This window comes from Camelus ferus, chromosome 4 (assembly GCF_009834535.1).
Source record: "Camelus ferus isolate YT-003-E chromosome 4, BCGSAC_Cfer_1.0, whole genome shotgun sequence".
NCBI classification, from domain to species: domain Eukaryota; kingdom Metazoa; phylum Chordata; class Mammalia; order Artiodactyla; family Camelidae; genus Camelus; species Camelus ferus.
In genome coordinates this window covers 23,490,636-23,517,054 of record NC_045699.1, presented here as the reverse complement: position 1 = coordinate 23,517,054, position 26,419 = coordinate 23,490,636, and the positions used below count along the sequence as shown (strand labels likewise).

The window sequence follows — 26,419 nt, the reverse complement described above, 5'->3', positions numbered from 1 at the left end:
GGACAGCCCAGGAAGCATGACTTCCAGAGGTGCCCTTCTTGCCTCGTATGACCTCCTGCCTCTCCGCCGAGTCCCCTTCAAAGAGCACCCGTGCCAGGGATGGTCTTCACTTAAACCAGAGGTCGTAAGAATAAATCCAAATATAATTATGGGGGACTGAGGTTACATTTTTTTGGTTTCTCCTTTGTGGCCTGAATATGTGTCCTTTTTTCAAGAGATTCATTTTTATGGTAAGAAGATTTACTAAGATCACAGATGTTCAGTTCAAAATTCTTATTACTGCTAAATAAATATATACCAATATAATAAATAGCTAATCATAGATCTGTTACTTAGAGAGCAATCACTGAAACACAGCATCTAATGCATAAATGCATCTTTGAGATAACACACTAAATGCAGAGCAGTCAGGACTTATCTGACGTGGCAGCTCCCTGTTAAACTCTCTTTCCTACACCGTTACACACGGCTGCTTGGGGCACTTGACTTTTACCTTGAGCAGCGCCGCGACGGCTTCCTGGGTGGCATGACGGACGTCTTCTCCGTTCACCATCAGTATCTGGTCTCCCTGCATGAGCCTTCCGTCAGCATCTGCAATTCCTCCCTTGACAATGTCAGATACAAATACTCCAGTATCATTTCTGCAAATGGAATTTTGAATTTCGACATTAGCACTTTTTCTCAACTGTAATGCAATGCTTATTTAAAGAAAGGCTAACATTTATCAAGTGAAAATTTTACTTCTATTTTTATGACTTTAAAAGTTTTACTGTTTTCAGCAACAGTGGGGCAACTAGGAGAATAATTTTTTAATATAATCTTATGTCTTTATCATATTTCACAGATTAGACGTATCTTTCATAAGCATACTTATTCAACAGTTACACACTGTGAGCAGAAGTGGCTACTATTATCCTCACTTTATGGGCCACACAGCTACCACACAGCAAAAATGAGACTTGAGCCAGTCATTGAGAGCTCAATGTCTTGTTCTTTCTACACCATAATAAAGACTTGATATTGATCTGTGCCTACATAAATATGTCGCTATTATCATCAATGTCATTAACATTGCTGACAATAAATAACAAATACGTATCTTAAACCGAAACTATTTGTTATTCAAAATTTAAATGTCATTGCTGTGAAGCCTCTTATTTTAAATCATTACAGATCTAACTTTCATACAACAATAGGTTTACACAAAATGAGTAAGTAGTAATCTTACTCCAATCTTCCTTCGATGGAACTATAAATAACCCAACAACTTCTTGTTGACACTGAAAGATAACTGTATCTTTCAGTGAAAGTTGAACATCTTGCGATGGTCATGACCTCAAACGAGTCTTTCCACCATCTCATACTCTGCTTTCTCATCTTCAGAATAAAGGTGTTGGGACTTACTGGAGCATATATTTCTAACATTACCTATACATACACACTGAAATAACTTAGGCACTTAACTTACGTATATTCATCTATCTACCACCCCGGCCTCTTAATGTACACTTTCTGTTCCCTGTGACGGTGTGCTCTTGTTCATGCTGATCCTCCTCTCGAGAATGCCCTCTACCCCTATAGTGGGACCAACTCTCATACATCACTTTTAGCTTCGTCTTGCACACCTCTTTTGAAGGATACTTTCCTAACCTACTTCCCTTAATGCAGTCACGTGGTCCTTTTCTCGTAGGTTCCCCCCAATGAGTTTCTGTCTCTCATCAACAGGTGACTTTGCTGAAAGAATGTATTTAATTCTCATTTACCAAACTGAGTTTTCTGAGGTCAGGATCCATGTCTTATTCAACTCTATTCCCCAGAAGCTCATGTATTTCCTGGCACACAGCAGGTACTCATTGTGTCAAATTGCTATTTGTCTGGAACCTTCACAATCCCTCAAAACACTGACTGAAAAAGTGCATAACCACTGTCTTCTGATGTTCTACCACTGTGCGGGCCGACAACAGCTACCTACAGAACAGGAGCGGCTGAGAAGGCTTCTGCGACTGCTAGGACTATTAAAGGAATTTAAATTCAGTCCTTTCCAAGAGGTTGCTGCCTGTGCCCTGTTCAGTCATACCTTTTACCAACAATGCTCAAGCCCAGGCCCTTCCCCGGCTTCTTCTGCAGCTCGACGGTGAGGGTGTCATACACGTCCTCCTCTTTGTATGGGGCCTCATCTCGGTAGAGCGTCAGGCGCACCCTCTGTGGTGTCTGTCTCAGGACATTGATGGCTTCATCATGCGTGGCCTTTCTCAGGTCAATTCCATTCACCTGCACAGAACCAGACAGTGAGGAACCAGGTGAGCTGAGTAAAGTGAAGGGAGGAGGGGGAGAGGGGGAGGAGGGGGAGGAGGGGGAGAGGGGGAGGGAGGGAGAGAGGGGGAGGGAGGGAGAGAGGGGGAGGGAGGAGGGGGAGAAGGGGGAGGGAGGGAGGAGGAGGGGAGGAGGGAGGGGAGGGAGGAGGGAGGGAGGAAAAAGGACACACACACACACCACCCTCCCAGGCCAAACGCACAGCATGCTGTACCTCTAAAATCTGATCACCAGCCCAGAGTCTTCCGTCTTTACATGCTGCTCCCTCTTCGTAAACTTCATGGATAATGATGGCTCCCTAAGGGCTCAAACGAAACACACCTATGCTTGATCCTATTCTCTCCACGAACGGTGAACAGAAAGTCGAAACACACCGCACTTTTACAGGCAGTGCTAAGGGTTACACACGCACTGCATCCATACATGAGTCACGTATCCCAAGTCAAAGAGAAGTGTAACAAGACACCTTTTCCTAAAGACTCAAAGAAGCTTATACCTCGTTCTCATGACAGGTAAGTCTAAAGAAAGAAATTATAAAATATATAAACCACCCACACACACGTATGTAAGAGACAAACGTCAACTCATCACCTTTCATATCCACAAATGGAATGATTAGACTTTAAAAGCATTTTTGACACTGTGGAAAATTTTGTCTTCAAATTATCCAATTTTTCAAATTCCTCTCAGGGTGGGTGTAACCCATGGGTATCCAGTCAGTAGGAAGGAAATTAAAAGATGGAAATACTTGGTAAACTAATGAAATATTCAGAACCTAAAGGTCACAATCACATGAATAAATGAGTATTAAATCAGTATTAGCTTACTCAAAATGAAAATCCCAGTACCCAGCTGAGTATCTGCCCTACAAATTAAAATAAGAATGAGCAATACATTTTTCTAAGCCTTTGTATTTCAGTTCATAAAAGGGACAGAAGTCTCCCTAATAATGCTCTCTCAGGGCCCACTAAGGGGGCTCTCTGTGTCTGTGAAGCACCTCCGGCTGCGTCCTCACCAGCAGTGTGTCGGACCCCCCGACGATGCTCAGGCCCAGCCCTGTTCGGCCTTTGGAAATCTCGATTGTTGTTTCACAGCCTGGGATAATGGGGCAGGTGGCGGGATCGGAAGCAAAGATCGCTGGTGTGGACGACCTGCTTGTACCTAAAAGTTGAAAATGAAGTGAAATACAAATAAAAATTGATTCGAAGGCATATATATTAGACTCACCATAGATGGGATAGAGAATGGGACAGAAAGATGGGCCCATCTGGGGACAAAGAAGCCTTCAGTTCTGCCTCAGTCTTTTAGCTGTGTTTAAAACTATCAAGCGGGTAATTAAATCACCGTTGTTAACTTAAGGTCACGGACACGAAATTCCCTGTTAAATTATTTTCTGCACTATTTTGTATTTTTTTAAATTAAGGAGATAATATGTAAAAGGAATGAGAGCAGAGAGTTGAACTGAACCTCTAGTTTCACTTTGGTATTTTGCATGTTGTTGGAACCAACCAAACTTATGAAATGACGATTTGTAAAACTCAGCACGGTGAGATGCGTTGGGAACCTCACATTCAGGAGGACCATAAAACACAAAGGACATCAGCAACTTGGATTATGGCGCCTGCCTTTCAGGGCTTCTTATGTTTGATCTGGCTTTCTTCTTCACCCCATCCTAAAGTTTCTCTTCTTGGGTAATCAAATCTGAGCATACGTGCACCTGGATTTAACACTGAGCTTCTAAGACATCAAGCGAGACCCACCTGCAGTGTCTCTCCTTGTGTCTTGCTCAATGTTTTATAAACTTGGATACTAAAACCCGGTGCATCTACGCTCAGAATTAAATGAGTAAGATGAGATTATAAGAAAATAAGGAGGCTGTACTTTCACACCTTGTTTTGTGACAGTCTTCCTATCACACGTTCTCTGATAGACCAAAGTGCACACAGCAAACAGCGTATTTGGGGAAAGCTGGGATACTTGATAGATTAGTTTTAGAAAAGATGTTCTCTTGTTAGGAATTAGAGGTAGACTATTTTCTTGCTCCTGAAATGGTAAGAGCAGGTGTAAGATATTTTCTTTCATGTTATGCTTCCATTTACCAATTTATAGTTTTTATAGACAATGCTATTTAAGGACCAACTTAAAATTAAAAAATGAGAAAATTTCCATAAATGGTTTTAACCTCCCTAACTGTCCAGTATTCTTTCTTCAGGAGACCCTCTCTTTATGCCATCCTTTCACCAAAGGATTCCCTGACTATGGCGTTTCAAATAGTGGGCTACATACAGGCAGGTGGCCCCGAAGTAGGGATCCGCTACTGCGTGTGAATGTGCCATACATGCAGGACCAGCGAGAGACCAGCCCTTACTTCGGACGGTCTCCGGCTCCGGGGAGACAGACAGTGGGACCATCGGAGACTGAGAGCTGTTCTTTTTTTCTCCGTTGGCTGTAGCAGCTGCTGGAACAATGGCCTGGGAGTCTGGATTCTCAGCACGAATAGAAAGTTTCACTGTCGTCTTCGCTGCTTTCAAAAGGCTAATAAACTGGCAGAAGGTTGGTGCACAGGGTAAATAAAATTTAAAGGCAAATTAGTAGACTTGTACAAATAGCCACAATCATAGCTGGAATCTGTAACTATCTGTGGCTGAGAGAAGAGTCAGAGGTACATTCTTTCCTTGTCAGGACCTGTGATTGAGAGGTCAAGAAAGAATGGTGGCAGTTTCTTCCTAGTTTCTCCAATTCCCTAATATTAAGGCCACCGTTAATTTCTACTGTAAGTCTAGTTCTGACCATATTCTTCCTTATATAAGTAAAAGGCTTTCAACATTTTATATTTCTAATTAATACCATCCACTTTTTTCCTAGATCCCCACAACCTTAGACGAAATATGGGGTGATTCATCCACTTCTGATTCCACAGAGAACATGACGTGGCTTACACAAACATCTTTAATAAAATGGAAACACTCATACATACTACAAGCAAGGTAAGAAAACTATGTAACAGAAGAATCAAACCAAAAGGAAAGCTAAAACATGCACATGTGGGGTAAAGGATCAAACCCACACAATGACTAAAACTGAATTTAATAAATGGTTTAAGCGTCTTGCTGGCCAGGGTAGAAGTGGAAATGCCGGCACACCAAACCTCAAGAGGAAAACAGCTTTTTCCCTAGCCCTTACAAAGGGCTTCAGGTGAGACTCCTAGTCAGTGCAGTATTAAGATTGCTTTTGAGGAGGGAGAAACTCAGGCACAAGTAACTGTTTAACTCCAATAAGAGTTTACATTTAATGGCTGACTCTCAAAATCTGTTTATAAAGATATATATATATATATATATATATATATATATATATATATGTATATGGGATATTTATGGGAGCAAACATTCATTTAAAAAAAATATTCCTTTAGTTTTGATACTAAGTTGACCTTTGTTTAGAAGCTCCAAGTTTTCCTAAGGGAAAATTGCAATGATATTTATCAGAAATGCCCACTGAATGCTGAATTTATCAGGTAAGAAAATACCTTAACATCACCTTATTGGAAAACAGAAAAAAGAAATTAAACAACTTCCACATAATCTCCTCTCTTCCTTACAGATATCTATCTAATACAGCTACACAGCTTTGATTTCCTATGAGTGATCACAGACACACACACATGCACAATTTAGCCATGACCAAGGATGGGTTCACAGTACCACCTGCTTTCTTGTGGGAAAGTACCTTTTCAACAGGATAGCCAACAACAACTTCATCGTCGACAGCCAAGATCTGATCTCCAACTTTGAGCCGCCCATCCTGGGTGGAAACATGGAAGGGTTAAAGTGCTTTTACAGGAATATCCCCCCCCCCCCGACCCCCTGACAGTGAGTGGGGGCGCCTCACCTTGGCTGCCGCCCCGTGCTCCGTGAGGCTCTTTATGACCACCCCGCTGAGCGTGTCTTCCTCACTGATGGCGATGCCCAGACCCCCCTGGTCCTAGACAGGCCAACAGAGGGGCACTCAGAAAACACCAAACAGGCTAAATTTATCCAACAATTTATCCACAGCATGTGGCCGTGACTTCTGAACATCACCTTCTTACCTAAGGGCTACAAAAGTAATTAAAACTATTCTAAAATCCACTATTTAAAATCTCTTTCCTTAAGCAAACTTTCTAAATTTTAAATGGGATTAAATTCTCCTCCATCAAATATTAGATGTTCTCACTCCTCCCATATGTCTACTACCTCCAGTATCTTCAGCGTATCTATCCAGTAGCATATCTCTAGTTTAACAAAATATCCAGAGAACAAAAATGCATCCAACAATTCAGTGAATACACAACATCTGAGAATTTAGTTGTGTGTAACTGACTAATCAAAACCAATCAAAGGGCTCCAAAGCACTCCTGCTTCCTCTTTCTGGCTTACAGCTTAGAGACAATCACCAGCCCAGGCCCCTGCATGCCTTTCTGTTGCCCCTCCTCCTCCAAGGACTGCCTTGAAGGCTCACGCTCTGTCCCTTCTGGGGCTAAACATCAGGACCGGTTTCTCCAAAGATTCATGTTTTGATTTGGTACACAGAGAAAATGTTCTCAACTCTGAAACCAAAGACCTGCATGGAAAAGCTGCCAAGGCCAGAGAGCTACACCTACTTTGTCTATATTGTCCACACTTTCTTTCATCAAAAACAAATATTCCATATATCAGCTTTTACCTTTCCTTAATGTTTATATAAGTAAAATTACCACAGTATTTTAAACATTTTCATTCTGGTTAGAGCTAGCAACCTTTTTCATTATAGTTTCCATCCAGGGAGATAGAAAGCAAGAAAGAAAAGGGAACTTCATCATGGTTTCTGTGAACTGTACATACATGGGAGCCAAGCTTGCCACTGGACATTTAGGATCATGACATCGAGGTAAGGCTGCACCATCACTGTAAGATGATCAACACTGTGGCTTTGCTGAGAAAGGTGATCAATGCCTGACGACTTTCTCACTGTCACTGTGTGTCCTCTCTACCCCTGCTCTTTCCAGGCAATCAGTCATGTGCGTAAAACAGAAAAAGCCAGGCGCGTTTAGGGTAAGCAGAGCTCAGTTGTAACTTCCTTTCTGCCTAGCTGTATAAATTTGGATATACTACCAAACATCTCAACCTCAATTTTCCTGTCTTGGGAAAAAAAAAAAAAAGAAAATACAACTTGCCAACCATGAGTTTGCCATGAGGATCAAGTGTAGTAAGAAAAGGCTGAAAAGTCTAATGCACTAGACCAAAGTGTTGTTATCACGCATGCATTCCCTGCACTTATAACTCTACAGGATATAATCAATTTTACTTCAGATAAAGTCTCAAAACCTGCCAGGATTTTCAAACCCCAAACCTTGATCTACTGGTCAAAGAGTCAGGCATAACGAATAGGAAGGTCAATGTGCTAACAAACTGACAAATCCCAATGCCAATGCCAATAATCCAGTTACCCTCTATTTGGAATACCCACACCAACGCTCTTTCCCAGTACCACAGAGAAGTATTTGTTTAAATAAGTAACATTCCACATCTGCCATGATCGTGTGGATCGTGCGTACTCCATTCTGAGATGTGATTCTATTATTGTCTAGCCACACAACTGAAGTGAGAGAAGCACTTTACTGAGTACAGGGGGCACCTGCTGGTTGTTCACCTAACATCCATCTTCATCTCACTCCTTTACACAAACTCAGATTTTCATTAGACTGTCCAGTCTCCCCGCCCCGTGCTGCCTCAAAGAGCTCTCTCTTTTGCTCTCGCTCCCACTCTGTGCCTCCACTTTGGGTGGTGATTTTAAAATGTGTTCATAAACTCTGTAATATCCCTTCCTTCAAGAAGGGAATCCTGAGTGTGGGCTGGACCTGGTGATATGATTAATAACAAACAAATGGTGACATGCAATTTCACAGGCAGGTCCGAAGAAGGCACTGGGGCTTCCTCCTTGCTCTTTCTCTTGATCACCCACTCTGGGGGAAGTCAGCTACCATGTCACGCGGATACACACGCAGCCCCGTGAAGAGGCAATAAACCCTCCTGCCAATAGCCGTCTGGGTAACGCATCCTGGACGTGCATCCTCCAGCCCCGGTCAAGCCTTCAGATGACCGCAGCCCTCACAGGCAGTCTGCTTGCAACTGCGCAAGGGTCTGAGCCAGACCACCCAGCTAAACGGCTCCCAAATTCCTGACCCACAGAAACTGTGAGATAGTAAATGTCTATTACGTTGCTAAGTTTTGTGGTAATTTGTAATGTTGCAATGAATGAGTAGTTCCAACAATGGAGTCTGAATGACTCAAGTCCAGTACAACTCTATCCCCGTGGCCACAGTCCCTAACTCAGGAGTAGGCACATGATCTGCACTGGTTCATTCAGGAAGAATCTCAGGACTTTTGTTTGGGGTTTTTAGACAGCTGACTCCCAACGGCATGTGAAGGAAGTGGTGCGTGACCCCAGCTGCGGTCAGCGGTCATTCCAGGACTATGAGGAATAGGAGTCGTGGGGAAAAGCTGACACCGTGGATGGACGTGCAGGGAGAAAGGACTGGCTTTCATGGCGCTGTTGAGCCCCAGGACGGACTGTCCTCGAAGACTGGGGACCAGTTCCCTGAGCCCGCAAGCCCCCTTCTTTCATCAGGCCTGACAAAGTAAGATGCTTGTTATTTGCAACAGGTCCTAAAAGGAGCCATAAGCTACACATCTGCATGTATAATATGTCCCCACCCCACTTAGAATAGTACAAAAACAGGTGTATACACACTTACAGACAATTCATTCACAGCGGAAAAGCAGGATGACATGTAAGTGAGGGGAACAGGGTGTGAATGGGCGACTTCTTACCCAACTGCTCAACTTTCCCCCTCACTTCTGCCACAGCAGACACAGTCCTCAACAGAAGGAGATCTGAGAGACCGGTCCTGAGCTAGTTACTCAGACTTCACCACACGGGGAATGAGAAACAGCTGTATAGCTAAACAGCTAGAAAGGCGTACACAAGAATTAAAAGCGGGACTACGCTGAGTAAACTACTATTACCATCAGGAAAACTAGCTGGACGCTTCCCTAAAATTCTGAAGAAGGGAAAACTCTCAATTATATCTGAAGCCTGTCGCCATATAAAATTGTATGGATAAGAGACGTATCTCTGACAAGCAGGCAAGACTGTAATCTGCTTTGATGTGTAAGTACTTTTCCTAGGGCAACATGTGCTAAATCTTTAGTCACAATATTTTTTCTGATAAATCGAATTACCATTTAAGTCAGCCATTCAGGGTTCAATTACATACATAAAAACTTCCTGTTTACACTTCCATTTTCCTTTTAAAAAGGAGAAAAGATAATCGACCTGTTAAGACAGTTTCCCAGGAGTCAAAACAGAACTGGAAGTGATGGTTCTCATTGTGAAACAGAACAAAAGTTATTCTCTCCTTCGTGACGTTGACATCTTTTTTCTCTTGTGCACACACGGACGGCATGTAATCATTCATTCATTCTCCCCCCCCCCAAACACTTAGTATGAGCCACAGAACACACCACTATAATGAGAGAAAGTGTAAGAGGTTCTTCTCTCAACGTGTGTGTAATTAAGATGTACAGAAAATACACCCACACGAAAGTGTACTGCAAAGGACGTGCCTCTGGGCCAGGCCGGGTTAAACGAAGACAGTAACAGTGAGCATTACACAGGCCAGAATGATGAAAGAATATTTCAAAATAAGTAGAAGTGAGGTTAACCTAAGTCGTGAGTTACGTGGGACTGAAATAAGCCACAAGAAAGCAGGACATCCCAAGTGATATAAACAGGCAAGGGGGATGGATTCTTAAAGCCATTTCCATGGACTCTTGATTCAAGTCAGTTTGAGGGAAGCAGTAGCGGATTTTTATAAGGAGCATATCAGGGTTCTGAAGAGGTAAATGGAGCCCAGCTACAAACTGAAACAGGGAATAGAAAACAGGACTTGAAGACAGAAGACCAGATTTTAAGTTCCAACTTTACCACTGTGAGTTTGGGGAACTGTTAAAAGTAGGGGGAAAATCAGCAATCCCACAGGGTTGCTGAGAAATAAATGAACATAATGTACACATATGACTTTACCATGAAATTATTTTTTCAAATAATCATAATTTTAAAAAATACCGGACAGTATAAATGACAAAAGATTTCAGATGAGGATGAACACTGTTATAAGGCTGGTTAATTCTTCCTTCTTCCCTTTCTTGTGTTTTGTCCCCAAAGTCGACTATTAAAAGTGTACAGGCCTGTAGTATGATTTGTCACTTAGCAAGTCATTTGTCACTTTAGCAACAGCTTCCTCAAAGGATGTTTTCAGGGACAAATGCTGAGAAGCATTCGAACCTCATGGTTAAGAATAGTGATGAAGACAATCACCTGCACAGTGCCAAATGCTTTATGTTAATTATCTCATTTAATCTTTACAAAAGTATCTCTAATATAAAGGCATTATTATTCACCTCATCTTACAGACGAGGGAACTGAGGCCCAGAAGTTAACTGGCTCCAAAACCCCACACTTAAAGTCATGGCTGATTGCTTCTTCTGTCGGTTGGTTTGAAAAGGTTCTTGACTACTTCCCGTAGTCATTTTGGCGTTCATCAGTAAACACACTTCAGTTACCCAACCTTCAGACTGCAATCTATATATAGATTTCTATGGGCAATGAAATCTGAAGTTCAAGTTCTTGGATTCCCCTATAGCCACTAACTCAGAAACGGAAGTGCACATAATAGACACCTGATGTAAAAACCAGGGGGAGGTTAAAGGCAGAGACCAGCTTTTATACTGTAGGAGGAAGGAACCTTGCTCATGAGCTCAAACAATCCCAGCAACAACCCCCGACCCAGGCAGCCCCTGTTACAGAGGAGCAAGCGGGGACCAGAGGGATTAAGTGACCAAAGGATTTACTGGAGAGCCCTCAGGGTGGGAGAAGGGCTTCCGCAGATGAAGCAGGCTTCTGTCCACCCACTGCTAACTGCCAGGCCAAGGAACCTGAGTTCGTCTGTTTGAAAATGGAAGTCCTGGGAAGACTGTGAGTAAGGATTAGGATGAGGTAAACATCTCCGAAGAACTACATCAGGCAGCCTAATGCAAAGAGAGAACCTCAAGAAAAAAATCAGTGTCCACAGCAGTCAGACATCTCTCTGCCAGCTTCTTCTCTCCTGTTCATTATGACAATAATGAACACAACAGGCAACACTTAACATGTGTGTGCCTGGTACTGGGCTCCACACACACGTATACTCAATTCTCATAATACGTATGTGACTCTCACTCCAACCCTAGAGGTAAGTGCTATTATTATTTCCATTCGTCGAGGAGAAACTAGGCACAGATTATAAAACTTGCAAGGGTCACAGGCAACAGCCTGAAAGAGGCAAAGAGAAGGCTCCCACCCAGGTGGTCTGGCTTTCAGTCCATGCGGCCAACCACTACAGCTCCTTAGTCACTGGTCTAACAAGCTCACTCCCCAGCATCTCCTGGGTGCTTACTATATCCCAGGATGGACCACAGCCTAAGTAAATAAATTAGAGCAATGCCATGGAAGGTTACATGTGAAATAAATTATGTTATTTTGGAGTTTTCTAAAGATACACATAAACCAGGACTGGAAAAAAAATAATTTATCATTATGAATTTAGCATATATTTAAATTTTTAACAGAACATACAGACATTATTACACTGTTAAATACTATAAACTTTGACTTCAGGATTTAGGAGAAAAAAAAACTTCAACCCTAAAATCAGCAGGGAAGAAAGAAAGGTATGCTCTTTCTTAAAGGGCAAAAGAATGAGGGACTCTTGAATGGAAGTGTGTGGACTTCCTGGCAGAAGACGCTTTAATGGCTTCTGCTCTTTTCCCTCTCCTCACAACACACACTGCCCACGACGACTTTCTAAAATACATGTGGTAAGTCCAGAGCAATCCGTTTTTGTACAGTGTTATCTATTATAAAAAAAGAAACCAAATCCAGTAGAGTCACAGTATTTTTTTCCACTAAATGATGAACAAAGTCTGACCACGTGCCAGGCATAATGTCCACAGCTTTATAAAGAACTCATTTCATCTTTAGAATGACCTACATCTAAGGTACTATTATCACCTCCAATTTATAGGTGACAAAACAGAGGTGAAGGAAGACCACACAGTGCATGAAGTCTGTACCTGATGAAGCAAGGACTCACCCCAGACAGACTGACCGCAGCACCCAGGCCCTCACACACCCTGCGGCACTGCCTCAGAGCTGCAGAGCCCTGGGGGAGCACTCCTCTGCCTCCTGCCTGCAGCATTCTGTGTAAACACCCCTCTGTCCTTCTCCTCCCGTCCTCTCCTCTTCCCGCACACTTCACTGCTCTTTCTGCGGACACCCTGGTGCATCCACTGTCCACCCGCATTCCAGCACGAGCCTGCAGCACGTGAAAGCATTTATGGGGTTCTGTTCAACAAACCACTTCTTTCAAGTGGTCACTTGAACCTAAGGTTCAGATCTTTGCAAAGGTAAATACTTCACTGATGCCCATCAGGGAGACTTCCAGTTATGCGAGCTTTCGGTTTTATGAAGGACAAAGACTGTAACGTTTGTTCATTTATTCTTTTTATTTCCTCCATAGCAGGTCCTTGGTAAAAGAATCAAAGGACAGACCACTAAATGTCACACCTTGGGATAATCAGAGGCAAGAAAAGCTGGGTCAATGCCAAGGTATCGATGAGCACAGTGGTTCTCAAACTTGAGTGCACACTGGGCTCATGGAGAAGACTTGTTAGAACACAAACTGCAGGGCCACCCCCAGAGCTACTCATTCCTCACGTCAGGTGGGCCCATGGGCCTGTATTTCTAACAAGCTCTCAGGTGATGCGGATGCTGCCAACCCGGAGACCACAGTTTTGCAAAATAGTGAAATCAGGACACTGGAGTGAAGGAACCCACATCATTTCCTTCCAAATCAAAGCAGTTACCTTGGGAAGCTCCAGATGTTGCACGGTTTTAAGTGAACTGAGGTCCACAGCTGCATCAGAAGTAGTAACATTCGGTTCAGCCTGACAGAGGGAAAGAAATGACAGGAGAGACAAGTGAGTCTTACGTAGACGGGCCACTTAATCAAAATTATTTCACGCATTGTAATTCATTATTCCTCATTTTAATATTTCATGATATTTATGAGCATTATATTTTCTTCTAAATACAAATGAGGTGTGATTAGACGGTAATTATTTTAGAGCACAGAGACACAAAGTGCTTCTCAAGACTGCCTAGATTAACTCTACAGTGACATCTAATAGCAACCCAGCTACCAAACGATGCAATGCACTCAACACAGGACACCAGCAGCGGCACCATTCACTGCGCTTCACCGCGCTGGTCACCACGTGAATGCAGGAGCTACTCCTGTCTGACTTGAAAACTATAAAAGCCCATTTTCTCAAGGGACATATTTGCTACAATTCATATGAAAACAAAATTTTCTCCTTTGTAATCTTGAAAAAAACCCACTTAACTCAGCTTACTATTATGACCCATGAAGTCAGTTCACCAGCATGAGAACATAATTTGTAAACCTCATGTGCAGGAAAGCCCCATGTTTAGACATTAATTTAGGGAACAGTGTTTCTGTTTCTACACCTTGACCTACCCATAGACATTCATTGTTCCTCTAATTTTAAGCTTTGCACTCTCTCCTACCTCCTTATAATACTCATCCTAAACATGTATCCAAAGCTTTTCCAAATCTAAACAAAACTCCCACAAAGACTCTTATAATTTTCAGTGACTCTCTAGCCACTGCCTTCTCTTTCCTAATTTCTTATCCATCATTTGCTTTCTCAAAATCATTAATAACCTCCTAATCGGCAAATCCAATAAACTCTCCTTATTCACCCTCTTACTTGACCTCCACGCAGTAGTCACGGTTGTGGAATACACCCTTTCTCAAGGGCGCTGTCCTCGGCTGCTGCACAGCGCGCCCACCGTTCTCCTCTTCATCTCCAATCTCCTTACTGTTGATATTACATAATCCTGACCTTGGCCCTCATCTCCTCTGAATGTCCTCTGTAGGCAAGAGCCTCAGCTCCCACAGTTAACAAAACCTAAGCTGGCATCTGCGGGAATTCATCTCTGAACTCTAGACCAAGTGTCCCCGTGGATACTTCTACCAGGCTTTCCAGCAGGCACTCCATTCTCCAGCTGCCTTAGAGGGAATGCGTTCTGTTTTTACAAATATCTGCTCCTCTTTCTAATTTTATTTTGGTGAAAGTTAGCTACCTATCAAGTCGCCAGGTCAGACACCTGGAAGCCAGGTACCTATCGTCTGTTTCATCTGCCAGCTTATTCTCAGCCTAAAGAACAGTACCTGGTACGAGGCAGATACCCAATAAACACCTGTCGGATAAACAGATTCTCAACCACTCATTCTTCCTTGCTGAGAATACTCAGTTAGGGATGAAGTAATGTCAGTTTTGTTTCTAAACACCTGAGGTAACCATTTCCTTCTTTTTTCTTTTTTTCATTAGTTGAGGCCCCATCATCCAACCCCTACACTTCTCCAGTCATTTTCTTAATCCCTTTAACTTCTGTCTTGCAACTTCTGATTTTTCTCTGCACTATTTCCAAAAATGGTTTTAAAAATACAGATCTCAGTCTTTGAGTTCACCATGACAGGGCCTCAAAGACAAAGTCTGCATCATGATTCCCATGATCTGACCCTCCCATTCCCTGCCTCCCTCTGTTCGGTAAAGCTCTGTAGTTTTCAATTCTCTGTGTTGGCCAGAGCCTCCAGGCCATTCCTCAAACCATGCCCTCTGCTTGCAAAGTCTATGCCCCCAAGTCATCTACTTCCAACGTACACTTCAGGCTCACCTCCTCTAGGAAGTCTTATTCTAGCTCTCTCCAGAGGCAAGACTGTCAACTCCTCTTATGCAGCTCTACTAGTATTTCTTGCACTAGGCTGTAAACTCCTTGGAGGCCAGGGCTATAACTTATCTATCTTAATATCCCTGGCAAGAGTTCTATAATTGTTAACTGATTAGTAAGTGGTGTATCAATCAACTCTTCCCAGAGAAACAATCACATACCTCCTTATTCTGAAGATTCTCTGAGGCGGCAGGCAAAGGTTCCATTGTATGCCCAGGACATACAGCCATCTGACTCAGTGCATCTTTATTTCTAAAATAAAAAAAAAATGACCAATCATTTCATAACAATTCATACTTTCATTCTTCAGCTTGAAGACTCAGATTATTAGGGAAAATTCTGTAGCTCCAAAGAGCTGAAACTACAACACTCACACATTTATAAATGCTTTATGTTCATTCAAAAGAACTCAGAATTGAAAGGCTAAGAAAAAACATTTAATACACCAGAAAAAGAAAATGCTCACCTGATGAAAATTATTTTTACTTTAGAAGGAGCACATTTAATGATTGATGAAGCATTCTGATGACTTCTTCCATATAAAATTTGACCATTGATCTATGAGAAATAAATATCGTTAATTGAGCCTAGATTTTAATTTCATAAATTTTTATCATTCAACCTAATGAAAAGCACATTTTTTCTCCCTTTAAAATATTATACATATTTTCCTATGTAAGTTTAAAATCTAAAGCTCTGAACTGTTCTTAGAAATAATGAACAGTACACATATGTAAACTAAAAAAATAATGTGCGGTCTATTACATATACGTATTTACATTCAATATATCATACTTGTGCAGTCAAATTGTAACAATTCTACCTAATAAAACTGAAAACTGAAAAAAAAAAACAAATAAAAATATTTTCCTTTGCAGAATGTGAACCTGACTTTGCTGATGAATAAAGAAAAGCTCATGTTTAAAGCGAACACTGGTCTGGTCTCCATGGACTAAAGAGGCACCACCTGGACTGACTGCAGGACAGCAGAGAGTCGGCTTCCGGGCAGGGGTGAGCTGGTACAGAGCAAGGGCTCTGTGGAGTCACGTGGGACCTGCACAGGCCATCGTGGGAAGGCTCTACTGCCACAGTTCCAAGGAAATCTCAAAACTCAAGCCCTGGGAAGAGGCCACTGGGAGAAGCCATGTTGGTGGATTCAGGGTCTGGGCAGCAGAACGTGCTGGAGCAGCACGGTACGGTACAAACTGGAGAGTGCCCGTCACCCTGTCATTCAGCCACTGCTCACTGAGCCGCCCCAGCCAACAGGAGGCAAGGACGCACAAATCAAGCAAATACGACTCTAAACACTATCAAGTATGGCCCACAAATTTATTCTGTTTGGCCGCCTGAATTTGTTATTTTAGCCTTGACCTTGACCCTGCCGCTCACCACTCCCATCATTTCTACCATTAGGGATTCTACTTTTAGGAAGGACCAGTGGATCAGTTTCATTACCAGGGAGAGATCGGTCATTTGGTTTGTCAAAAGCTCCTAATAAAAATGCAGCACACAAAAAAATGTTTTTGAAGTGTGATCTTTATTACTGTCTTGGGGCAAAAATTGTTTCTGGTGCTCCACAGTCACAAGCTTTTAATGGAAGTTAATGGGAACATGGGCTGTACTTAGTAGAGATTTGGTTTAGAGCCAAATTTGCTACAATGCATCTACTTTATTAGGCAAGCGATAGTTTTCTCAGTCACCATATGAGACCCGGGTGGATTTTCCGTAAACTGATGGTTCCACTGTACCAATTCAGCGAAAGTAAATTCAGTGTTTTCTGCGAGAACTTACTTCGAGTAGCTCGTCTGCAATCTGCAGTCGCCCATCTTTCCCAGCTGCTCCGTTTGGATCAATCCCCACTATAAAGACACTCATCCTGGATCGGTCTTTGTTTCCAGCAAGACTCAGGCCCAAACCACTGCGACCTTTCTCCAGCTCAATCATATGCAGCTCGCCTGTCAGGGTTCCATAACGCTCTCTGATATTTCCTACACACAGCAAGAACAGAAAGCCCACAGGTAGTAAGAGCTAATTCACAGCCCTGCGCTTTACTGTGGAAGGTTGTTTAGAATGGCATCTTAAGGGCATTATTTGTACCGACATGTAATCCCTGGCAGTTAGAAAAGCTAAACAAACCGGCCATCAAGACTGGTTTCCTGGAGCAGCCAAACTCTGAGGGATTTCTTTCTATCCACAATGCAGAGAGTGCAGGGTCTGATTAATCAGTTCACTTGGGGCAAAGAGGCCCAAAGAAGTCATTCCCATTAACAAACTCTCAAAAGACTGTGATTACAACAGAAAGTCACTCTATCATTTGCAGAGAACAGAACATCCAGAGGATTTGTCCTCACTGGTCAGTGGGAGCTTTTCTCCCTCAGCGAAGTCTACACTGCGTATCACATCACGTTGGAGAGTGGCTGGTACACAGGTCCAGAAGAAAGGAAAGGGGCTTTCTTGTCGCACAGGCCAGGACAAATTACTGTACCAGTTCTAGCAGTTAGCTGAGACCACTCATATCTCCCACCCCACATGTTCCAGGGGTAGAAGTGATTCTTTAATCTGAGGGCAAGGCCACATGGAGGTGCCCCAGGCCCAGATGAACAACCAGCCATGTGAGTGAGCCACCTCGGAGGCCCAGCCCAGCTGAGCCCACTCAGCCGCAGCACCCTGACAGACTAGTAATAACGTGTTTCGTTAAGCCATTAAGTTTTGGGGTGGCTTGTGACATGACAAAAGATAACTGAAACCTTCCATTTCATGTTTTTCTCAGAGTACATTCTGGCCACCTTGATGGACTAGTAAAATATTTTAATTTCATTGGAAACAGACTGAGAAAACTGCGAACTTTATAAATCATCCCATAGAAAATGTTATTGTATGACTGACGTCATGCATTCGCTATTGATCCTTAACTGCATCGATGTCACGAACTGTCATTTCCTGGTTCTAGAATCTAGAAGCAGAAATTTTACACTCTGTACTTCCTAAAAGCATATACCATAGTGTTCTTAAGGAAAATACTTGCATTTTTTTAATGAAACTTTTTTTATAAGCATTGATCCATAACTCTGGGCTAAATTTTTAATGTTTCCCTATAAAATGGCTGATTTCCTTAGGAAACAGAGGTACCCCACTCATCCTATTAACAGCTACCTTTGACTGCTTCCTGTGCACCAGGCTTCATGCGTAGTGCTTCTCAGACTAACTCATTGTTAGCAACCCGAGGAGGAATTGTATCTTAAAAGGGGGGAAAAAACCACCAGGCTAAAACTCAGGGGCAGTTACATAGCTTGTCAAATGCCCCAAGTTTTTATCTCAACAATTATACTACGTTACCATCCTAGTACAGAAAAATACCAAAGTTCAAAGCTGTTCTAACAGCAACAACAGGTTTTACAATGAGGAACATGAGGCCTAGAGAGGGGCTAGGACTTGTTCAAGACCATGAGACAGCTGATCTAGTACCAGCTTCTGGGAGAGTGCCCTGGACCCTTTAATTCTTATACAAATGGCAAAGTGGGCTTGAATATGAATGCAGGTTTAAAGGAAAGGAAGAAGATGATCTCATATCCTGGAAATGTGTGCTGCATTCAAGCACAACAGACAGTAGTTATTTCCACACAGAACTGCAGTATGTGTAACTGAAGGTGAAACATACTTTTTCATCCAGAGTGTAAGCCTTGGGAAGCCCAGAGCTACTTTAAAGACCTCTTGTAATTCAGTGCATTTCAAAAAGACAACTTACTCCAGCTGTAACCAAACTCATCCTCTTTGTCCACATCCTCTGACATTTTGCTTGCAGATGACTGTGTATGGTCCCCACTCGTTTCTGCACATGCGGAGGAAGGGGGCGGGGGCACACTGCACGGCGGAGCCTTTTCCGGCTCGGGTTCTGACTGACTGGGCACCTGTGGGGACAAGAAGAACGCAGTGGGTATGCACAGTCCCAGGAAGGAAAACCTAAGGAAAAGAAGTAAGACTGCAATGTCAAAAACAAAAAACTAGCTTTAAAATCTCTGAGATATTAAATAATGGGGAAATACGCATATATAAAAATGGTAGACAGGATTCAGGTAAAGTTTAAATATACTAAACAAAACAGTATGCTCAGAGCACAATCCACTGAACTTGTTCTATGATATTTTAAGGTGAACAATATTTGATTTGAAGGCTTAAATAACTTAAGATAAAAAGTTACATGAGCTTCCTTTTATGGGAAAAAAAAAAGGACTCATTCAAAAGTTATCTGGGTAAGATGTTGGGGGTCTAGAAAAGCCTTCCAATAATATCAAACAAAACAGCTTGAATCTAGTTAGTGAGGTTATATATAAAGAATTTTTATTACTCCCTGAATCCTCTCTCCAAAAGACTCTCAACAAATTCATGAAAATGAGTATTGCACATGCAGGGTCATCTACCAGGGAGACAGTCTGTTAGCAAAGAGCACACAAATTCAGATCTGGGGGGCTGGTTTTGCGGCACAACATCTCCATCCCCTTCACAAAGCAGCCAAAATGAATAAAGAGGGGTGAAGACTTCATATAAACTCAAAGTATGGCTGGTATATTTGCTGTTCCTTAGGGCTACAGGTCCTATTTCAAAAAAAAAAGGACTTGGTATCATCAAGTTCTTTTTTTTTTTTTCTTTTGATTAAAACATAGGTGAACAAGCTCTTACAGATTATCAAGTAGAGAGAGTATCAGAGTTAGAAAGGCCCTTATGTCACTGAGTTCATATTTTTCATTTTGCACAATAATAACTCAAGGCTGTGAGAAGTCCGATTTTGTTTAGAATCACACAGTGAAACCAGTGTTCTTTTCATTTAATTCTTAACCTAATCCAATGCACTTTCCATTATATCATGCTGTCTTCTCCAATATCTGCAGTAAGACAAAGGGTACCTAATTCAAGGGTTAGAGATATCCCACTGAAGCTCCAGCCCTGGTGTGAGGCTGTCCCTGAAGCCTCGAGCCTACATGTGTCCCTTTCTTATTTTACCTTTCCTCCATAGGAAAATCCCTGATATATCTCATTTTATTTCACATGTATGTATCTGGGAAAAGACAGTGATTCTATATATATAATCTATAATCTATAATATAATAAAATATATCTTTCACAGAACACACTAAATGACAAGCATGCACAAATACTCAGGAATTATTACTGTCAAGAATCAAAATATACCTAAAACTAAAGCTATATGGCACTGAATGTGATCTCTGATGGTTCAGAAAGCATTTCAGGTTTCTAAGCGACCTCAAAAATGATTCTAATAAACATGAATTACTATTTTTCTGGCAAACATAGGTGAGCTGACTGATAGACACTTAAAGAAAACAGATTCTCAAGTCACAGAATCCATTGTATTAAAATGTTTGGTCTACACATCACTGGCCAAACAAAAATCACTAGTGTAGACAAAATCCAGGTTATCTTCCCAAGTGCTGTGCCATAAAACCCTCAAATAACCAATGTACAAATAATTATGAACAAACAAAAAACTTCATCTGATCCAATGGAGATTCATTACACATACTAAGAACTCAGAATTTTTTTTAATTACTTCTCTAATAATGGAAAATGTGAGGATGCAAGAATTTAGCCCATTTCATTTTTTAAAAAGTGGAACAAAATCTAATTTAAACTCGCCATAATTTCAATAAATTTTTGCATGCAAATTTTACAGATCTTACTTGCTGCATAACTTTTCTGACTGCTTTTTCCTTTGTTTCCTTAAAACGAACAAAACCTGTCAGTCCAAAAACTATTTAGGATCTCATTCTGAGCACATTTTCCATACTGTGAGTAAACACAAATAGCACCCTAACATAACTGATTAATCACGAAGCCAATACAAGCCTCTATTTACTAAAGGGGACAATCAGGTGTTCTGTTTTATTATTACTGAAACGCTCATTCTTATTGAGACTGGGTAACTGAGCTTGCTGCCGACACCTCTTATAATTATCAGTGAAGACACAGCTCTTTTAACAAAGACCACTTAGCCTTCATGGGCAAAAATGCAAAGTGTACTTGAAGTCACTCCATGCCATGTCTGCACACAAGTGTTAACGTACACACACAGCACACTGGAACACACCCACTTACTCGGGGATACGTCACGCTACAAACCTTAAACGGTGTGGGAGCAAAAGGGTTAGTTGGGGAACAACGGAAGGTAACTCTACTTGGATTCTGTAATTCCTACAGTAACAGAAAACACATTCCTTCAGATACAGCGTCTTTGGTTAACCACATTACAATAACATAAAAATCCAATGAATATTCATAAAATGCTTCCTGAAAGAAATTGTTCACAGCTTTCTTCCTTTCATAATCAAATTATAGTATTCAAGTTCTCATAAGTTTTTGTCTCAATTTTGGATTTATAATTTCATCAGAGTATGAGAATATCCAAGCATAGATTTATAAAATTTGAAACAGTTCCATGTTTCCTGATCAGGCATGTACGTGGACACACTTTATAAATATTCAACAGACTCCTGCACATACACAATTATGTGCAGAGTGATTAACAGAAGAGCTTTCAGGACCACCTTGCATAAGTCTGAGAAGGATTTAAACCATCACAAGGTTTTAAAGAAATTATGTGTGAAAGTAGCTCAAACATTTGGCAACCAACAAAAATTTAAATATCCGACAATTCAACTCACACCAAAATAAAGGAAAGTAATTGGACTCACGATTCTCCCTTACTCTTCAGAAGGGCCATCTAATTTTGTCTATCAAAATGAACAGCTTCTGGCAAGAAAATGTGCTTAAGAAAGGATGTGCACGCCCACTCCAAACACACAGTTGTTGGTGGTGTTGTTTGCCCAAATTTAGTAAACAGCGAGCTGGGACAAAGGCACAGCAGGAACAAAGAACAAGACATTGGCAAAAGGCAACGGCAAGACAACGGGCGTTATCCAACCTGGTCAGCGTTGAACTGAAGAGAATCGGCAAATGGGTTAGTGCTGCTCAAGTTGTACTTAGGGTAAAGGTTGTGCGGCAGGGAAGGCAAAGGGGATTTCTAAAAGGAAACATAAGAGGCGCTGAGCGCAAAAGAAACACAGGTAAAATAACTCAGTTATAAGGACAAAGTACTTACTGATTTCAGTAACTGTGCGACACCAGACCCTGTCAGACCTCATAATTAATAACAATGTCTTATCAAACCGCCTAGAACGAAGAGTTTACCTCTAGCAACCTGAATCCACACCCTGATCTAAATGCGGCCAGGGAACACGTGGGAACCAAGTCTGTCAAACTGATCCCAAATTTCTTTTCCTTTCCCTGCGTATCTTCACGGTCGCTGACAGATAGGCTCATACATTTCACCCACTTATATTAATATATCTTCCATGCGTATCAGTAAACATGCTTCAACATTAAAACTGGAGAGGTTTTTTATTTACCTTTAAAAGTAAATGATGCTTTTCTGGTTTAAAAAAAAAAAAAAAAAAAGCAGTCTATCTGTTCCAGGAGGAAATGAAGCATTTGTCTGCTAGTTCATTTGTAACCTTCAGTATTCTTTATCTTGTTTCCCAGTAAGGAAACTTTTCAGACGTTGACTAGATACGAAGATTGCTTCAGATCAAGAGTATTTTTTTAATTTTAAAAATGAAATTAACAATGTTTAAAATGAACCGAGGTATAGTGGTGTTCTCTATTTCTGCCCACTTTCTGTGGAACTAGGAACACTGATATTTGAGTTTTTTAATTTCCTATAAAAGCTCCCATCTTATTGGGGGATTTATGAGGCTATGGGTAATATTTGAAGTCCTGCCTTCGAGTTCTTACAGATTTTGTGGCTTGCCTGTGATATGCCCTGAGCTGGACCATTGGAGTTGAATATACATATTACAGGCAGGATGACTGCCAAAGAGAATGTAGCATTTTCATAGTTTTTAAAAAAAAAGAAAAGTAATTTCCTTAGCACAATAAATCCTTCTCTTTTTCACACTGCTATCTTTTTCTTTTATTGACTATATCTTTCAGGGGAAATTGCAGACATTTAGAATTCATTTTGGCTCTAATGAAATGTTTGTGTTACTTCTCTCTATAAAAAAGCCCTACTGGCAAGCACCAAGAGGAGGGAGAGGTTGTCATGTGACGCCACCCTGCACGGGGGAGCACTCTGGAGAGACTACGCTCGCTCAGTGCGCCTGCACTAAAGCTTATGCCACAGTACCCTTTCAATCTGCTCTTCCTGCAATGTTTTTCCTACAGAAGGAAGGCGGGTAAAAGAAATGGGCACGGTGACATTTCTGCTCATCTCAACTTTCTCTCGGCTTTTCAGTTTAAAATGTCAACTCCTGTTTTACAAAGGAGAAGATCACAAATGCCAGAAAAACATGACCATTTATTAAGGCGGAAGAAGTGATGTGGCAAAGATTAAGAAAATATCCTAGGCAACGTAACTCAATGCTGCGGAAGGTAGAGACTGTCCCTAATTCTCGTACATGGAGCTTTTAGGTTTTATGTTTCCCTTTACAATTCTGTACAACGATATGAAACAAAACCATAATGGCAAGAAATGGAATATTTAAAGAGAGCTCTGGCTTTTTGCTTGGCTTTGCCTTTTGTTTTTTCAATGTGCAGCTCTTATAGGATTAGAATTTGGCCCTGAGAGAAGAGTACAAGTCCAGGGTGAGCACAGCAAAGGAAATAGTAGGTCACTCTGTTATTAGGGAAAGATTTATAGAAACAGGCTGTATTTCTTATTAAAAAAAATCAATGATGAAACTTGTGTTTATAGTCCCAAAGGCTAATAAAAATAGAAATGTGATTAGCTAAGAAGCAGCACAGGGAAGACAAAATCATCCTCTGGCCCGTGTTAGTGGGGCCCATGCTTCGCTGTGACAGTGTGGTCAGACTGAACTGTGAAGGGCCGTACTGACAGAATTACCAGGGCTAGTTCTGGGAAGTTCTAATTCCAGAACGGTTTAAAAGCCAAAGAGGCCTGACTGGCTTTTCAGTCTATGTCTAAGATTTTCTTGAAGCTCTATTATATCCACAAATAAAACGTTCACCGTTAACAGACTCTCGTGTTATCTGTCATGTTCTTTCTTTTGGATTACTGGAGACATGATTATTTCCATAGGGCAGTAAACCACTGAAAACAAGGTAAATCTCATTTTAAATGCAAAATTGATTCTCATTTCCCCAAACAGAATATGTATGTAGAGGAGGAAAAACATCTTTACTCTGCCCACCTTAGATCCTGGGCTGGATCCGTGTCACAAAAATCAAACTAGCGAAAGGAAAGCACACGTACTGATTTTAATGTGAGTTCTGCCTGACACGGAGCTTTCGTAGGGAAATGAAGACCAGGAGAAATGGTTAAACCTGAGTATGTTTGCGGTAGGTCTGATGAAGGATAGAAAGTGGGGGAAACGTGACAGGACGAAATTAACAGGTGCTAAGTGCAGTTCACCAGGGACCCTGAGCAAGGCCCATGCATTCGGATGCCTCTCAGGCTTCCTCCTCCCCTGCAGACAAAGATGCTCCTTTCCTCCAGGTAAGGGGAACACACTTCTCAGGAGGGGCTAATGACCTGCTGGGGGTGTCAGAATCCTTTCAGCACCTGCCTTTTCTCAACTAACTTCAGTTTAAATATTCAACAGGCCACGGTGTCGTATTTTAGGATAGGGTACCCTAATCCCTGTCAAATATAATTTTACTACACATGTCATTCTAAGCAAGATTTATTCTGGAGTAACTGCTATAAAACCAGGCGTCATTATACCTCAGATAATAAAACAGGAACATTTTCCAGGTGTATGAGAAACTATCTTCCCAGCACATTAGAAAATGCAACCGGCATTGAAAGAAATGTTTGTAGTTTAAGTTTTTAAAAGTAATACTGAGAATCCTATTCAGCAGTTTATAGTACTGCCCTAAATGATACAAAAGCTGGAAATTAAAAATAAAAAAAGGAATAAAACCCACCCCCCCCACACACAAAAAACCCAGCTTTAACTTAACTTCAACAGCCATTTACCGACATTATCATGCTGTGTCTCTGTTTAACACAACAAATGGAAACAAAGGCAGAAAGATCTGTAGTTATTTAAACAAACTCAATAGCATCTGAAAAGAATGCAGCGTGATACAGCCCTAGCATTTGGCATATTTTCTCATCTGAATGGATAATTATTACCTAACAATACACAACTGAATGATTAAAACCTGCAGATGTGAGGATAACTGCTTACATCAAGAACTACTAATTCATTTTTTTTTTTTTACAGTGAACTCAGACCAGAGCTACACCTGTCTTGACAACAAAAGGAAAAACCTATAGGATAAATTTGGTCACTTTGTTTTCTGTGGCACAGAATGCTGACAAATTCCTTTGACTGATATCATCCACAGAGCTGTTTTGCTAAACTCCTTCCACCATTTAAGTAAAGCTGTCTTAAATTTTTAATTTTAAAACTTAAAATTAAATGCATTTTATGCTTAAAATTACACTATGGTTTAGATAACTCTTTTCACTTCCCTCACATGTATGAACACTTTCCTTCTAAAGACAATGAACCCTGAAAGCTAATAAGCAGGTATTTCAGAAAGAATCAGTATGACAACAGTTCTCAAATCCAGGGGTGGACTCTCTCTATGAGCCTCAGGACATCTGGAGAACTCCTAAGAGATGCAATGCAAACCTTGCAGTAAACTTGAAGAATTTTCAAAGGGGTATGTGGCCCCAATATATTTAAGAACTGTTGCACAGGAAATTTTTTTTTTTTTAATAAGGCACAAAGAAGAAATAGAAAAAAATAGTTTCAAATTCTTGGCACAATTTTCATCTTCAGCAACATTAGGGCTTAACAATTACACAAAGCCTCACTTAGCATCTTCCCCACCAACAACATTCACTAACTGCACTCAGACTTTCTAAAACATTTTTTAAAGCCACTTCCCCTGTGATGACTGATGGTAAAATGGGTTAACAGGTCTCTGTCCACCAGGCGCTACACAGCGATGAGCTATGCAGTGACTGTTGACTGGGAAACAGCAGTTATGGAATCGTTAGCACATAAACATAGGACTTAAACAAAATCCACCATGTGGAAATTTAATATTCGGTGGGACAGACAAATACGCTAAAGATCATTCACAAGAGTTCATGGGATTGCATAAGCTGGAAATCCTGTCTAGA

At 41.3% G+C, this 26,419-nt stretch overlaps 1 protein-coding gene and 1 long non-coding RNA gene across 2 annotated transcripts in view; one reads left to right on the top strand and one right to left on the bottom strand.

The window, feature by feature from the left end:
- MPDZ (multiple PDZ domain crumbs cell polarity complex component) overlaps positions 1 to 26,419 on the bottom strand; it is a 145,967-nt gene that overhangs the window by 11,241 nt on the left and 108,307 nt on the right. The window contains 13 exon segments of the mRNA XM_032477691.1: positions 494 to 641; positions 2,078 to 2,271; positions 2,528 to 2,611; positions 3,329 to 3,474; positions 4,682 to 4,856; positions 6,043 to 6,117; positions 6,205 to 6,297; positions 13,299 to 13,379; positions 15,411 to 15,501; positions 15,716 to 15,807; positions 17,041 to 17,237; positions 18,995 to 19,157; positions 22,187 to 22,285. Of these exon segments, the coding sequence (XP_032333582.1) occupies positions 494 to 641; positions 2,078 to 2,271; positions 2,528 to 2,611; positions 3,329 to 3,474; positions 4,682 to 4,856; positions 6,043 to 6,117; positions 6,205 to 6,297; positions 13,299 to 13,379; positions 15,411 to 15,501; positions 15,716 to 15,807; positions 17,041 to 17,237; positions 18,995 to 19,157; positions 22,187 to 22,285 (1,638 nt within the window).
- On the top strand, positions 10,851 to 24,530 carry LOC116663108. The gene is made up of 3 exons (XR_004319160.1): positions 10,851 to 10,931; positions 16,712 to 16,717; positions 24,519 to 24,530. It is a non-coding gene; the product is annotated as an uncharacterized LOC116663108 (long non-coding RNA).